Source organism: Hydra vulgaris, chromosome 06, assembly GCF_038396675.1.
Source record: "Hydra vulgaris chromosome 06, alternate assembly HydraT2T_AEP".
NCBI lineage: Eukaryota > Metazoa > Cnidaria > Hydrozoa > Anthoathecata > Hydridae > Hydra > Hydra vulgaris.
Genome location: NC_088925.1, coordinates 4,152,824 through 4,170,929, shown reverse-complemented (window position 1 = coordinate 4,170,929; position 18,106 = coordinate 4,152,824). Strand labels below are relative to the sequence as shown.

The following is an 18,106-nucleotide window of genomic DNA, read 5'->3' as shown; positions in this document are numbered from 1 at the left end:
TCTCTCCAGGGCGCTTGACTAATTTAAAATATATATGCATGACTCGATAAAAACACGAAATTTAATTTTTTTTGTATTAAATTTGTTTTTAGTCTTATATTCAAAATAGTTCATTCTACCACAAAAAAATAATAATATAAGGCTGCTTTACAATGTCTTTGCATATTTTATTAAACATTTCATATTTTATTCGTAAAAATAATCATACCCTACAGGCATTTGCTTTTGAAAGTTATGTTCTAAATGTCTTTTAGACGTTTTTAAACGTATTTTAGACGTTATTTCCGTAAGAATGTTTAGAAGACGTTTAAAAGATTTTAAAATACATTTAGAACGTAACTTTAAAAACAAATGCCCGCTGGGTATTTATTGTATTGTCTTTGCAAAATTGATGCATATTAACAATAATTAGTTATTATTAATTGGTAGTTTGTGTGTTTTATTTGTGTGTCTTGATTTGATAAAGAGGCCCAGGACCTTCAGACATTGCAGGGGCCCGGGAGGGAAACACCCCCAACCTCCCTCGCTAGTCTGACCCTGCTCCCCAATGCACTGTGGAAAATAGTGCTAGAAAAATGTACCATAAATCTTTTTTGCTCATATTTCAATTTCACTACCAAAATTATATTTTAACTCATTTTAATAGTCTAAGAGTTAATCTTTACAATAATACAGAAATTTCAGCTAATTTATGTAAAGAGATAATTTTTGAAGCCCTACTGTTTCATATTTTTGTAAATGTTTAATTGAAACTTATTTGCATCATCATTTTAAAAGTTATTTTCTATAAAACTTTTTATGAATAAGTATAAAGTGTTATTCATTTTTGAAAGCATCATGTTATGAAGATTTTACAACGAATTCATATTTTTAATTATATGGTTTTGTGTTCTAATAACTAATTGAACTATAAAATGAGCTAGAAAATAATAAGTCTTGAAGTTCACTGACATTTTTGGCAATTGCCCACGCATTCTCTAGCTTCAATTTTATAACTGATTTGTAGCTTTGGTGTCTATAAAAATTATTTATTAAAAATCAGGTTCGGATACGTGCGGTTTCCATAATTATTGATAACAAGTAAAATTAAAAATGAATTTTTAAAACCCACTGCTTTTATATGCTATTAAAGCACAAATTTTGCAACCAATTTTTTCTGATATTACTATTTTATTTTATTAAGATTGGGCTGTATGCGTGTGTAAAAAAAAAAGTTTAAGAAGAGGTGGGGGTCTCGAACCACCGACATTCCGTTTACGAAGTCTATTTAAGCTAAATGCGCGTTCAAGTAGGAAACAAATAATATACTTATTTTAAAAATTATTCTTCTTCTTTTCATATAAAAAGTAAACTTAATTAAAACTAAATTAATTGACTTATTACAAAACTAACTATTGAATATTGTCATCAAGCAACAGTAAGTATGCAAAATTTGAAGAAAATCTATTTCAGGAAGTGACTAAAAAATTGATTGCAAGATTTATTGCTCACAGAAAAACAGAGACGAGAAGTTAATAAAAGCATTGGAAAAAGGTGATAAAAGTCAGTAAACGGAAAACCAATTTTTATCGTGGTTTTAGACTATATTTGTTTATAAAAACAGTTTTACGTATGTTTTTTTTGTCAATTTCTTATTGAGAAATAATTTTGATGGACATGCATTCTATTGCTTTTGTATTTTGTGGTGAAAATGTTATCAGCGTTTTTTGAACTCTGCATCATTTAAAAAATAATATATAAAGAGTTAAAAAATTTATATCACTGCCACAAATTAAAAAATTTATATCACTGCCACAAATTAAAAAATTTATATCACTGCCACAAATTAAAAAATTTATATCACTGCCACAAATTTACAGTAGATATTAAATACATGGGTTTCTTTTTAAAATGACAACTTTTAAGTGTTCGAAACGTTAACTATTACTTTCCTATATTGATGGAGGAATGTCAAATGAGACATTATCAATAATTTAAAAGAAAATCATCATGTTTCTCAGGAGAGCTTGTGTTTCAATGTTAGTTATTCCGTCGTTTAGTAAACGATGGACCAAAGCGTCACGGAAAATGGAAGCTTTTTTATTTTGCAACAATAATTGGTTAGATTTTAAATATAGTGTATTTAAATTAAAAAACGCAATAACAGACCCCACGCCATTTACATCATTTGAAAAATGATGAAAACCGTGTGTCTAATGGAGATTAGTCTGAGACCAGGAAAAAAATAAAAAACTCTACATTACTTAAGGAAAATGGATTCGAGCAGATCTTTAATGTATATTTTCAGGCATTCCGCACAATAGGAAAAGAAACAGAAGCAAAGTTTTTTGGAAGTATAAAAAATTGCCAAAAAAGAAAAAAAGATATTTAAACAGATTTAATGACAATTAACTCCGGAGTCCTTTTAAAATTGCCAAAAATTAAACAGACCTGCCTTCCACCGTCTTCTGCAATAGAAGTTACAAACGCGCATGGAAAAATTATGGAGCTGCAAGATTTATTGGATCTAACTGTAGATACAATTTTGACTATAGATTCCAAATACAATAATAAATTTAAACAATTAATTTTCTTAAGAGAATGGGGTTGATGGGGGAATGGTTCTTCTGGCAAAAGCAAGTACAAGCAGAAACTTCCAGAGAAATCTGTTTCTGATGCAAATTTAATTATTAGTTCTTCAGTACCAATCAGATTAGTTGATGAGGTAACTGACGCAGTTGTTTGGCAAAATCAGGCTCCTTCAAGTGTACATTTTTTTCAACGTATATGCATAGATTTTTGCAGAGAGTCTCCTGAGAAAACTAAAGCTGAACTAAACTAAGAAGAAATAAAAAGCCAAGTACACTCTTTACGGCCATCTATAATTAACAAAAGTTGTAAAGGAATATAAGTGAAACATTAACTTTTTTTAGCAATGATAGATAGAAAAGTGGCTATACGGATATGCCTTAAGTGGTATACGGATACGCCTTCTGCGTTATACATGTACAATATGTGGAGCAACTCCACAATTGAACAATTTGACTAAAGTGTCTGCTAATACTAAAAATAAAAAATGAAAATAAAATAACAAAAAATGTTTGTTTAAAATGGACATTTTTTTTTTCGTCTATAGTTTAGCCGAAAGCTCGTATAAATATTTTTTTTTTAATATATATAAATGTAATATGATTATATTTTCCAACCAAACAAGCATTTTATGTATTTTTTGCTGTTTCGAATACTTTCAAAATTTTTCATGTAGTTAAGAACATGTTTACTGAAAATAAAATTAAAATAACAACCTTGAAGTTTTTGATTTTCATTTACAAACTTGAAATTTTATCGAGATCGGTCCGGCGGTTTGGATTTCTATAGAGAACAAACAAACACACACACAAACACACACTGCCCTTTATATATATTTTTAAGATATGAATATATATATATATATATATATATATATATATATATATATATATATATATATATATATATATATATATGTATATATATATATATATATATATATATATATATATATATTAACAAAAAATATTACCTTAAAAGCGTTATTGTTAAGCGTTATTATTAAGCGTTTACAATTGTGCAAAATTTGAACTCTTAATTTTAGTAACAAAAAAGTTATTGATTTTTGTTCTGAAACAGACCTTTACTTTCCACAGTGCAACGTCTGTAGCAATTTTCAACTCTATGCAAATTAATGCAAACCTGCTATTATTTTTTGACCGGATAATTTGGACCGGAACAAATTAACTGCAGCCGTTTTCAGACGTAAATTAATCCTATAATAAAACTGTTAAAAGACGAATCATGATAAAACCATTAAAGAAACAATTGTTTTATAATGTAATGAATTTCTAAATAAAAGACTGCTACCTTTTAGACGCACTTTTATTACCAAACATTAAGAAAGTTATTGTGTCGCTCAACTTTTTCGAATATTATCTTTTCATACTTCGTAAATATTTGAATATTTGAATACAACCCGTAGCTTCTTTTATTAAAACATTTATACAACGGTATAAATTTAAGGTATATACTTTAATATATATACATAAAGAAAAATCCCCTAAACTCGAACTAATATCTCATATAGGCAATATTTTGACGTAACGGGAGTTTACTTCAGTCAAACATTCGTCAAGTCGAATTATTTTCCTTGGTCCCTTGAAAGTTTGAGTTATTGGGAATTAACTGTATAAGTATTATTTTGTTATATTAGTAACTTCAAAACCTTCTTCTGTTGACGGTATTTTTTTGTGTGGTTATTAAGGTGCTCCTAGAAATCCTTACGGTCATATCACAAAGCACCGCGGAAGAGCATTTGACTTGAAAATTTACGCTTCCTTCCGTACCAATGGAGCCGGGGTCGAACGTCAAACCTCTTTGTTATGAGTCAGAACTCTAACCACTGTGCAACGGCTGCATACCCTGAATAATAATTACAACTTAACTCTGATTAATGCTAACATTGCTGAGGACCAGTAATGCTTCCAATGTTATTATTATTCAGGGTTCGAATGTTAGTTTTAACTCCAATTTTATTATTCTAATAGCAGTACCACTAACAGTGTTGGATTAGTTGCAGAGCCACAAGTAATATAACTAATGAGAATTATATAGTTTTGGTATTATATAGTTTTATTCATAGTTATAAAGTTAATTTTTAAATAACAGTATTGTGCAGGCTTATACAACTGAAGAGTTACTTAGTAAAAATTTAAAAGGAGGGTTAGAAATAGATAAAAAGCTGAAACAAGCCATGTAATAAACAAAAGCTTGTTTAATGATTAAAGTTATAAAAAATTATCTAATGAAAACATCTGTTTAAACACGGAGTTTATTAAAAAGTCTTAAAAGTGAGTCTATAATTAAATTAAATGAAAAAAAACTATTTTTAAGTTATGAAAGTATTATGATTCAGTGTAAAATGGTAAAATTTTCATTCAACACTACCCTAGGTCGAAAGAAATGATAAATATGGCTAAAAGAATTATAATAAAGTTTCCAGTTCTTTCTTGCAAAACCGCACCTTATCGTACCATACTGCACAATACCGATATGTTAACATTAATTGGTATAACTGTTAATTTGTAAACGCAACTGTAACACTTGAAACAAAAATTAAAACAATTGACATTTACTAACTCTTTTTCAAGGAAGATGTCTACTGTGATAATATGTATCTGCCCTAACATGTGCCACAAAAGTGTCAAAGACACCGGTTTTTAAAAAAGTATTAAAGTTGGAAAAAAACAAGGTCTATTGGTTTAATACTTTTCTATTACTAAAATGTAGATGTATGATTTCATCAAATTTTGTATACTCCTAATGAGTAATACTCTGTCAAACATTGATGAAAGTTAACGTCATCTTCAAGAAAGTAGACCAACATCAACAAACATATCTCAGTGCAGTTGATGTTCGTCAAGTGAGTTAGTGCAGCTCATGTATAACCTGATGCTTGTATTATTTTAAACAGACTTTGATGTAAATGAGTTGGTAAATTCTTTTTTATTCATTAAATCAATCTATAAATATAAAGTAAAACATAAAAAGTAAATACTTGTTATTTAAATAATAAACTTTTACTTTTTTATTTATAAAGAAACATATGAGTGTCCCTGAAAAATACGTTTCAGCAAGTATAGATAACTTCTACCTCTACTTGTTTGTCTTAATTAATAAAAAAAACTTCTACCTCTGCTTGTTCGTATTAATATTTATTACATTTAACTAGATTTTTGCTGCTTGTTTTTGTGATGTAAATTAAACTATGTATTTAATTTAACATTTCATCACGAAACAAAACCACTATTTTGTTCACTTGTTTCCATATAAAAGTTTCAATTAGAATAAGTGCTGCTATATTAGACTTTATGTAGGCATTGGTCTAAACGATGCAAAAAAGTATTTAAAACATTTAATTTTAATTTTAACAGAAAATTTACTTATGTATTTATTATTTACTATATTTATTTATCTATTCCTAAACATTTTTATTTTGATAAGACTAAAACCAAGACTAAAAATCCCATAGATTATCCGATAGTTATCCCATGACCATTACTGAATGACTTTACGTTTGCGTGTTTCTACATCGTGGTTTTATTAAAATTCAGTGGTAAGCTTATTTGGCAAAAACGCAGTATTAAAAGACAGAATTAAAAAATGAATTGCTTACAACGCAGTCCTTGCTAAAGTAATCTTTCTCAACATTTGTGTTGTCAAGTATGTACATATATAATAATGTTCATATATATATGTATCAAATATATATATGTATCATATAAATATGTATCATATAAATATGTATCATACAAATATGTATCATATATATATATATATATATATATATATATATATATATATATATATATATATATATATATATATATATATATATATATATATATATATATATATATATATATATATATATATATATATATATATATATATATATATATATATATATACTAGCTGGAGTTACCCGGCGTTGCCCGGGCCAATATTTAAAAGTAAATGAGCATCTGGAACTTTGTTATAATAATTTTGGGCTAAGCACAGTAAGATTGTGCAATATTTTTTAGTGTTGCACAATAATTCCACAAAATGTGACAAAATGTTGGTTGAAGCTATGAAATAACTGAAAGACATTAAGGAAGAAAAAGACATTTTGTTTATTTTCCACTTAAAAACAACAAATTAAGAATTTCCAAAAGAACATTTACTCAAATTTTATAATTAAATTATTCTCTCACACTGGAAAAAAAAGTTGAACATGTTACAAAAGTTAAATCATGGGTAATTTCTTCACATTGGATTGTTATTGTTTTCTTTTAATAGGACTTCTTTAAAGAGGACTTCTTTAAAGAGGATTTCTTTCACTGAAGAGCCTTCTGATAGACAATGTTCTTGGTATTTTCTTCTGGAGTCAAAATGAAAAGATTTCGTGGAGATCCAACTCTGGAGCATGCAACATTGAGCTGGCCGTGAGAAAAGCAGGGCTGTTCCAAATTGATGCCAGCCACTTTGAGTGACTGTCCCTGCGCTTTGTTAATGGTCATGGCAAAAGCCAGCCTGACTGGAAACTGGAGGCGCTTGAAACTGAATGGGAGGTCATTGGGAATCATTGGAATCCTTGGAATGAAGACATTCTCACCTTTGCCACATCCAGTCAGTATAGTTGCTTCAATCAAGTTTGAAAGGATAGCTTTGATGATGAGTCGAGTTCCATTGCAGAGCTTAGGACTGTCGAGGTTGCGAAGGAGAATGATTAGTGCTCCAACTTTCAGGTGAAGAATGTGAGGAGGACATCCAGATGGTTCTAAAGAGTTCAGAAATTCTGTTGGATAGTTGACAGCTTCACTGGGGTCCATAACCATGTCAATGGAGTTGTAGGACTTTTCATTGCCTGGGAGCATTTTCTGGATCTGCATATTGATCTTGGTGACAGACTCATTTTTGGGAGCCAGAATAGCTCTCTCACAGATCCAGTCATGTCTAGTGAAACTCTGCTGGATGTTGGGAAACACCTTGACAATGAGTTCCTCTGCAGAATCCACCAGTGTGCAAAAGTTGGCAGGGAATTTAATGAGCCCTGTCTGCGCATCAACTGGTGCCTCACCATTGCCCAAGGCAAGGAGCTGATTGGAAAAGGCTCCTGCTGACAGATCACCGGATAACTTTACCCTCATGTTTGTTGTCAAATGAAGTGTTCTGACACTCCTCCACAGGTAGAAAGCTTTTAGGTTTTGCCAAATTGCACGGCTGAGGCTGCAGAGCCACACTGGATCCCATTTTTGGGCCCCCCTGACCCCGGGGGTCAAGGTATTGGGTCAAAACCCAGCTAAGAACCTTCTCCGCCTCGAGGACTACCCCCATGCCAAATTTCATCGAGATCGGTCCGGCGGTTTGGATTTCTATTGAGGACAAACAAACAAACACACACACATTGCCCTTTATATATAACTAGCTGGAGTTACCCGGCGTTGCCCGGGCCAATATTTAAACTGGCTTACCTGATATCTGTACACAAAAATGGGCCCAAAAAATGGTCCTCCCTGACGCCGGGGTCAGGGGGGCCCATTTTTAGACCCCCCTGACCCCGGGGGTCTGGAAACGGGGTCAAAACCCAGCTAAGAACCTTCTCCCCCTGGAAGACTACCCCTATGCCAAATTTCATCGAGATCGGTCCGGCGGTTTGGATTTCTATAGAGAACAAACAAACACACACACAAACACACATTGCCCTTTATGTATATAGTAGATAAGATATATATATATATATATATATATATATATATATATATATATATATATATATATATATATATACATATACATATATATATATATATATATATATATTTATATATGTACCATTGATTTAAAGCTTTTGCGCCATATTTTCTCGGTGATCAAATTCTGTGTTCACACTATATTGATTGCGCTAGGTAAACTATACTTCCATACGTTAAACGGCTTTTATGGAATTTTATGGAACTATAAGGTTTCCTTACTTAATTAGTAATAAAATCAAAGGGTTGTAGAAATAGTTCAGGCACAATTTAAAAAACTTAAAAACAACCATAAACCTTAAAATTAATACTTATTTTTTTATTTAGTTATTTTTAATCAACAAGTTAAGAAAACGTCATAAACGGTGAAGCTTTTATACAATTTTCTGTTTTTACAGTTTCAATTTGCTAGGGTAAAATTATATTTATTATAAGCTTTGAATGAACTGTTAAAATTTTCAGTGTAATGATAAAATTCATTTATTTTTTTAACTTTTGTTGATTTTACTGTTTTTATTTTAAAGGAAACAATCTATTCTGATTTAGGAATTAAAGTGTTTCAATTTTGGAAACAAATATCCTTGATTGGAACAAAATGGTATCTTGGCAAAAACAAATTTATATCCAATAACAGTGCAATCAGTTAAGTCAAATTATGGTTGAAAGTATAGTAGGTTTGTCTGTTTGTTTTAATAATAATAATAAGTAATAGTAATACAAGCTGCTGTAACGACTATTGTCGCGGAGCATAAAGTTCAAAATTTATACTTAAATAGCCGTTAACAAACTTTTATCTAGTCTAGCTTTAAAAGAATTTAATGTCATTGCAGAAACCACTTTTTCAGGTAAAGCATTCCAATGAGGTATCACTCTGTTCGTAAAAGAATCGCGTCCCAGGGTTATTTTGCAAATTCTCTTTCAAATTTCATTGAATGACCTTTTAGTCTTTGGAAAGAAGCTTTATGAAGCTCTTTATACCGCAATATCTTATCAATCTCAGTTGTTATTTTGAAAAACTCAATAAGATCACCTCTTGAACGTCTTGTTTCCAGAGTTGTGAGACCCAACTTTGCCAATCTTTCAGTATAACTTAGATGTTTTAGTTTAGATGCTAGATTTGTTGCTCTTCTTTGAATTTTTTCTAGGTGATTGATATCATTTTTATTACCTGGACTCCACATCGGAACTGCGAATTGCAGGTGTGGTCTAACCAGCAATGTGTATAATAGCCTTACTATTTCAGTATTAAGATAAGTAAAGTTTTTTCTTATTAAACATAAGATTCTTTGTGCTTTACTTGCAGCTGCTTGAACCTGATGATTCCATTTCATATTGGATGAAACTATTACACCTATGTCTAATTCTTTTGTTGTCGTTTTTAGAATAAAACTTTGATTGTCGTGTTTCATAGTGTAGTTATAGTTAGTATTTTTTCTTCCAATGCGCATAACACTGCATTTATTTATGTTAAAATCCATTAACCATACATTTGATTATTCAGTTAACAAACCAATGCCATTTTGCATATTAATTAGATCATTATGTTCTTTTATAACAGATATGATTTTAGTATCATCAGCGGATAGTTTTGTAATTGAAGAGATACATTGGGGAAGATCATTATCAATGATCTTCCCCAATGTATCTCTTCAATTACAAAACTTTCCGCTGATATATAACAGAAAGATAAGAGGAGCGAATACAGAACCCTGTGGCACACCGCTATAAACCTCGCACCAATCTGATACAGCTTTACCTATTACCACTCTTTGTTTTCTGTTTTTTAAAGAAGAATCAATTCAATTTAAAATATTGCATTTTATTCCATAGTTAGAAATTTTATATATAAGTCGATAGTGGGGCACCTTATCGAACGCCTTGCAAAATCTACAAAGAATATATTAACTGGATAACCATCTTCAATTTTAGTTGTAATATTATCGAAAGTTTCTAATGGGTTTGTTAGGCATCCTTTATTTTGTACAAATTCATGTTGTTGAGGCGTTAACAAATTGTTTACAATTATATAAATTATCAGCTTTTTTCTAATTATTTTCTCTATTATCTTACATGGTATCGATGTTAAAGAGATAAGTCTGTAGTTAAGCGGATTTTTCTTGTCACCTTTTTTAAAAAGTGGTGTAATGTTTGCAGATTTCCATAATTCTGGCAGCTCTCCTGAATGAATTGATTTCTTGAATATTAAAGACAATGGTTTGGGTAAACCTTTTGCACAATGCTTTACACATAGAGACTAATGTTATCACAACCAATTGACTTGTTTTCATTAAGTTGTAATAAATAATTATGTGCAATATCTTCTTTTAGTTCTTGGTCCCAGTCACATTCAAATAACTACATTGCTTTATTGATGAAATGTGGTAGATCTTGATTTTCTTTGACAAATACTGATTGGAAACTACAATTTAGTAGATTAGCAATGACTTTTTTTATCGGTTATTATTTTATTGTCACTAGTTTTAAGTGCTAGTAGATTTGTATGTGTTTGAGTTTTTCTTTGTGCGTATGCATAGAAGTGTTTTGGGTTATGTTTTACAGCATTTGCTAAGTTAATTTCATAATCAAGAGTAGATTTTTTAATTTGTTTTTTAATCATTTTATTAACTAGTTTGTGTTCATTATTTAAGTTTGTATTTTTGATGTTTGTAGCACGCATTCTGCACCATAGACTACGTTTTTTTTTGATTAGATTCTTGATTTTTTTGTTGATGCATTTTGATTAGAACTAGTGGGTTTGACATGAATTGACTTTGTTAATTTCCCATTTTAAGATGTAATGGCTTTTAGTCATTTGACCAAGTGGACCATCATATTCAATGTCGAATACTAAATCTAGATTGACACATATTACTAAATGTAATATATTTGTTGGTTTATCAATAGCCATTTAAAAAGTTGGTTAGCTAACCATTTGATGTAAATAATTGTTGTGCAAATTACTAATAAATGCTCTGCTTGTTTGGCAGTTTTGTTTTAGCTCGATAGTTCCGTCATCATTTCAAATAATATTTGGGCAATTAAAATCACCAACAATCATTACATTTGAGTATATTCCATTCATTACTTCCTTTATTGCAGATTTTATTAATTCATTAATTGCATTATTTATTAAGTCAGTACTGTTAGGTGATCTGAATATACATCCAACTAATATTTTTGTTTTATGAAGTACAATGCTACACCCTATTTGTTCAACTTTTTTATATAAAGGCAAAACCAATACTTCATAAGTAATTATATAATATTTTGTAAAAATTGCAACACCTCCACCTTTGTTTATTTGCTCTATTATTTTAAAAGCAGCTGTAGTTGTTAATATTAACAATTGAGTCATTTTTGAACCATGTTTCAGTAATAAGTATGATATCTGGTGAATCGATCATAATTTTTGTATCAAACTCTGCTATTTTATTTACTAAAGATGTACAGTTTGTATACCAATACTTAAGATAATTATATTTTTTATTGAATGGGAAAATACTGTCAGATTTGTTTTTATTTACATTTGATAATGAGTTAATCTTTAATTTTTCCACTTTTCTTAACTTTGACAATTGACTCATTTTTGACAATATACCGAAAGCGCTGGTCATTATCCCCATTATTTAAACAATCTCTTTTTTTTAAAAGCAATTTTCTACTTTCACGTTGTGCAAATGTTAAGTCCCAATTTATATATACTTTATTTTTATATTCAACATTATATTTTAAATTGTTTGCTGACTTTAAATGTCTACAACTTTTTCTTTATTATTTAATTCTACTAGTACAATACCAGATTTATCGCTTTTCGATTTTAGGCGGTGGTGTCGTTTAATAAATGATTCATCAATCTTCAAATAATTAAAAATCTTTTTTATTTGCTCATTTTCATGTTGTATATTTTTTCAATTGATTTATGTAATTCATCAAGACTGTGTTGAATCAAATCGTATACTCTTCTAGATTTTTCTTTATTTTCAGCTGAAATCGCGGTTAATACTCTTGTTTTTTCTGGTTCAAGAGATTTCTTATGAAATAAGCTACTAAAAAGAGGTTTGTTGTTAATTTGAGAATTTTTCTAATGATTTGAGCTTGATTATCCTCTAAGAACTTCAATTGCTTTTCTAAGTCAAGATTTTTAGATAATAATTTATTTACTAAATCTTCCACAGAATCTTTATGTCTCTTCTTTGAACGTATCAAATTCTTCTTTTTCAACGTTTACCATTTTGATTTACGTAATGTTTATTATTTTATTTTCTTGATTACTATATCTTTTTAATGTATGTAGTTTATTTTCTAATTCTAATTAATTTAATCATAAACGTTTTCATAGTTGTGCTATCTTTGGTTATAAATATTAATTCCTGAAGTGTTCTAATTAATTCAAGTTAAGGCAGCTCTTTCCTATATTTACATTTACAAATCTCGCTATTCTAAATGCCCTAGAACTACTTGCGTTACAATAGTTAATAAACTTCTTGCAATTAGTAACAAATATTAACCGTTTTTTTTACGGAACTAAATATTAGGGATTCATCAACTAAAAAATCTTTAATGCAAAACATTTTTGACACTTACAAACTCCGTAGATAAATATAGTAAAAAAAGTTTATAGGTTGAATCGTACCAAAAACAAAGTCACCAATGAATAACATTAATACTCAAATTGGTACTCTAAAAGAACACATAAAATAGTGCTGCAGTTCAACATTAAAAAAAAAAAGGTTTATAACTATCATATCTGCCATTTATTTTTATTCAGCATAAACTAATATTAGTTTAGATATTTATTTTTATTGCCTGTTGAACTAAATTTAACCGAACTAAATAAAACTGGCAAATTTTTTCCAAAAAACCCCCCCCCCCCCCCCTAAAACAAAAAAAAACAAAAAAAAACAGCTGTTGTTATATTGAAACAAATAAAATTTTAAATATAGTAGTAAAAGATTTATGATATTTTACATGCTGTAACTAAAAAAATATTCTGTAACTAAGGAAACCTTTTGCAACTAAAAGCCTTCTCCATATTATTTATTAAAGCAAAGTTTTATTGGTCTTAAAAGCAATCAAATAAATTATAAAATAATAATACTAAATTAGTGCTTCTATTTTACTAAGGTACGAGTATGTTCACAGTTTTAGAGTTTTGTTGAGTTTTAAATGGGTGCAACAAAAGATGATAAGTAATAATTTCATGCATATTGATCAAACCAGTGCTAACCAGAAAGTAATGATAATGAAAAAAATAATCATGATCAAACCTTATTTCAGTTTATTATATTTTATATGCATTTAAACTTGATTTTGTTAATAAAAATATGTGTTAACGAGTATGCCGTTTAATTTGCTCAAGACTATTTCTAAACACATGATCAATCACTTGATCAATACCTAAGCTGGTATTTAATGATTTATTATTTCAGGCGGCTTATCTTAGCGAAACTACTTTAAAATAAAATAATACTTTTGACTATGGCCATAATTTTATTACAAAATTAGTATTTCTAGAAAGCTTACATATGCAAAAAAAAAAATAAACAAAAACAATAGTGGCAATAAAACAAAACTTTTAATTTTAAACTTGCATAGTATTATTGGTATAAAGCAAGTAGAACTCATATATCTTTCCAAAAAGTAACAAACAAGTTATTTTGGATCAACTAAAAATTAAAATTAAAAGGAGATTTTATTATTGCTTTTTTTTTACTTAGCTCGCACTGGAAAATATTTTAAAAACATATGCACCACCAATAAAAAAAAGTTGTTTAGTAAAAACTAGTACTTAAGATAGTTTCCGTAAATACTAACCTGTATTAACCCTGCGCTTACTTCTTCAGAAAATTTTGTTTTTACATGAGTCAATACTTTTTGAAAGTAATCTTGATGAAAGTCTGCAACAAAGACCACAATTACAACTTTGTCCCAATCTTTTTTGTCAAGATTATTTACTAACGATTCCAAAGTATTTATAAGGTAAAACCCTTTTTGCCGATAAACTGTTGGCACGCCCATGACAAGAAAGGCTGAAACAAAAAACTCTTGAGATTTTAGAAAAATATTGCTACCTAATTCTGAAGATCCTTTAAAAAAGTGTTTTGAAAATAAGTTAAAAAATAGTGAGAAATCACCTTAAAACTTACACTTTTTTTCACGAATTTTACCAAGAAAAAGGTTATCTTTAAAGTGCTTTTCCATGTTTCCCGAATCTATCCATGCTAAACACAAAAAAAATTTTTTGGCTGATTTTATAAGACAAAAAAAATTCTTGTCACGTAACCAAGGTTAAACTATCTTTTTATTTTTGAATAATATATAGTTTAGTTCTAAATAAAAAGTCCAAAGCTATTTAAAAGAGTAAAATTTAGTATTGAATACTTATTTAATTAATACTTGAGTCAATGCTCTGTTTTAGATTTCTACATGAACTCTTTTTCAAATAACACAAACTAAAATACAATTTCCAATAAAGTTAGTATACAGATTAATATATTAGATATAATATATAATAAATAAAAACAATTTCAAATGAAACTCAACAGGATTAGTCAAAAGATGACAAACTTAAATAATTGATTAAGTTAAATAGTTAGTAAATAAATCAACCATGTGGTCAGGTGCTTATTTAGCATCTGGCTACATATCATCTTCCATAATAACATCCGGCAATCCTCTCGAGTGAAATTATATTTTAATTCATTAATAAAAAATATGCTTTATATGCCCACTGGTCTAGAGATCTATTTCGGTATGCTTTGTGCATTTAAGAGAATTATTTGAAAAACATTGGAGAGTTCCTCTTTGCACAATGTAATAGGAGATTTGTAGTTTAGATTTTTCTATTAGTTTTGTTGTTGTTAAAAATGGATCATTTTTAAAACCTTTAAAAATGATCCATTTTTTCCAGCTTCGATCCAGTCTTTGTTAACTATACCTTATACGTCCGCCCTTAGTTATGTTTAATAGCATTTACAAGATCAAAATAATTTTACAGTTACAAACTAATTTTACAGTTTTGCTTAGAGCAGACTTTAGTTGACTAAAAAATGATTTTTTCACCTTACTTCGCATACTTAGTATATATAGTAAGTTTTATGGGTGTTATGTGTACTAAAACTTAAACATTACATATCTTAATTTATACATTACTTTATTTATTTTTTTGTCTTTATAGTTTTCTTTTTCTTTTTGTCTCCACAGCAACACATTTGTCAGTTGCAACAAGTAAAGTCTAAGTAATTTTAAATAATATGGTTATGGTTGTTGTATGCAGTATGTATTTTAATATGTATTCAAATATATATATATACATATATATATATACATATATATATATATATATATATATATATATATATATATATATATATATATATATTAGTATCTTGGGATCTTGGGAGGATTTCTTTAAACGTCGTTTCCAGCACCCAGGCCCGTTACCACGAAGGGCTTTCTTTCGGTGGTGTTAGTATGGAAGAAATTATCCGCTACTAGGAAGGGCGGCTGGGAAGTAATCAAATATTATCAAGTTTTAGCAGAAGTTTTTTTTTTTTTTTAAAGCTTTTATTTTATTTATTTTTTCATATTATTTTTATTTTTATATTTGTATTTATATATTTATTTTTATCTTTATCTTTATATTTATATTTGTTATCTTTTTTATATATATTATACTTTTTTATATTTTTTTATGTTATTTATTTTTTTTATTTATTTTAAATATATTAACTTTTTGTATTTTTTTTACTAAAATACAAAAAGTAAAAGTAAATAAAAATGCTGGCAAATATCATAGTTTAAAAGCTTGCATTTTTTAAATTTTGTCGCAGCATTTTTATTTATTTTTATTTTTTTCCTTACTATGGTTTTACTCTTTTATTCGATATTTATTAATTTTTAACTCTGTTTTTATATATTTATGTTATGTTTTTGTATATTTTTATTATTTCACTTTATATTATTTTACTTTATATTATTTTACTTAATTATATTTATTGATTTTTAATTCTGTTTTTAAAATCTAAATTTACAAAAAACACTTATGGAATGAAAGTTTTCAATAATTTGTTTTTAAATATTTTTTATTAATCTACGTTTTAGGTGATTTTAAACTCATTGCTAATAATATTATTTTTTTTTTGTTCCCTTTTTTTTTGTGTTAACTTTTATGAAGTTTTTAAAAGATTTTTGATGGTAAATATTTGTAGTTTCTCATTTCATTTATCTGTTTCATTTTATTAATATATAAAATATTAGAAATAACATTGGATCTCATTCCGTTCATTTTGGAGACGTCCTTTTATTTTGGAGACAATTAATTTCTTCTCGTCCATCCTCATCTCTCTCATTTCAAAGATAGAAAACACTTTATTGTGTTTATTCTTCTATTTTAAGCTTTTAAGTTATTTGACATAGTTAAGAAATCGTTAATGTTTGATAAAACTCTATTTGAATAATTTTTTTCACTATACTAATCTAAAATCGGCAAACACAATAAAGTGCACTCTATTGGTTGTAACTCTATAAAACTATATATATATATAGTCTCTATTAAAATTTGTGAACAAAAGTCTAACTTGTTTAAAACAGAAAAAAAAATCAGAAGTAAAATATAGATTTAAATACTTTGCTTTATATTTTAAGGAATAAAACAATATTTTTTGAAGCAAATTTCAGTAAATAATTAAAATTATTTTAAAAATTATTTAATGCTAACAATAAAAAAAAAAGAGAGAGTAAAATTTGTTACAAATAAAAAAATGGCACGCTAACAATTGCAAACATGTTACATTATATAGAGCACATGTGGCTCATATCTTTTATGATTTTAAACAAATTCTAAAGTGAATTATATAAAGAGATCAATAGGTGTATAGTGCCCAGAATACCTCCTCCGTCAAATAATGGTCGACACTGTTTAAGGATTTGCGGACAGAGTGTACATCATATTGGTAATTTTAGACCTGGTCAAGATGTTCAACCTGCATATTGTCATTTATATGTTTATGATCCTAATACTGCTTTAAATTTAAAAATGAAGCAAATGGATTGTCGCATACCCTAGATAATGTAACTTTTGCAGATTATAATTAGCCAGGAAAACCCATTTGCACTTGCATTTAAACACATGGCAGAACTTAAAGGATGCTGAAACTTGTTAAGTTGCTATAAAAGCTCAACCGACTTCTGTTGTCAAAATGTCATTGCTTGAAGTTAGTGTTAGACATCGATACAATCTTCCTTCACAGGAGGAATTCGCTATTGTGTTTGTAGGAAATGATGGTACTCTACTACCATCAAGAGAAGTTGTTATTTATTCTCTAGGTCAATCCTTAAAAACATTTTTAAGTATGTCTGAATATCTAAATCCAATGTTATATTCAATATTTTTTCCAAAAGGTGATGCAGGATGGCACAATCAACTTGAGCACAATCCTTACCCAGCAATAAGTGTTAGAAATCATGTTACTTTGTCTTAGTACTACAATTATAGGCTTTTTATTAGACAAACGTTCAGTCCTATATTTTATCGTAAGAAGCTTTGTCAACAGTATGCTGTTCAGGCATATGTAATGATTAAAGAATAGCGTTTTGTTTTCATCAGAAATAACCATAAAAAATTTAGAAGGGAACAATAGTACATTATACAAATATGTAATCTACACTTCAAATAACCTTAATGTAAGACCAGATCGTATTATTATTCTACCATCCTCACATGATGGAAGTCCAAGAGCTTAAATAAAACTTTTGGAAGATGCAATGGCAGTTATAAAGATGTTTGGCTAACCAGATAT

At 28.4% G+C, this 18,106-nt stretch overlaps 1 protein-coding gene across 3 annotated transcripts in view; it reads right to left on the bottom strand.

Annotated features, from left to right (window-relative positions):
* The window catches only part of LOC136081599 (alpha-1,3-mannosyl-glycoprotein 4-beta-N-acetylglucosaminyltransferase A-like), an 87,376-nt gene that overhangs the window by 28,974 nt on the left and 40,296 nt on the right, over positions 1-18,106 (bottom strand). For all 3 annotated transcript variants that reach the window (XM_065799026.1, XM_065799025.1, XM_065799027.1), the window contains 2 exons: positions 14,453-14,527; positions 14,121-14,335 (listed from right to left, as the gene is read on the bottom strand). In XM_065799026.1, the coding sequence (XP_065655098.1) occupies positions 14,121-14,335; positions 14,453-14,527 (290 nt within the window). The remainder of the gene's footprint in view (positions 1-14,120; positions 14,336-14,452; positions 14,528-18,106) is intronic.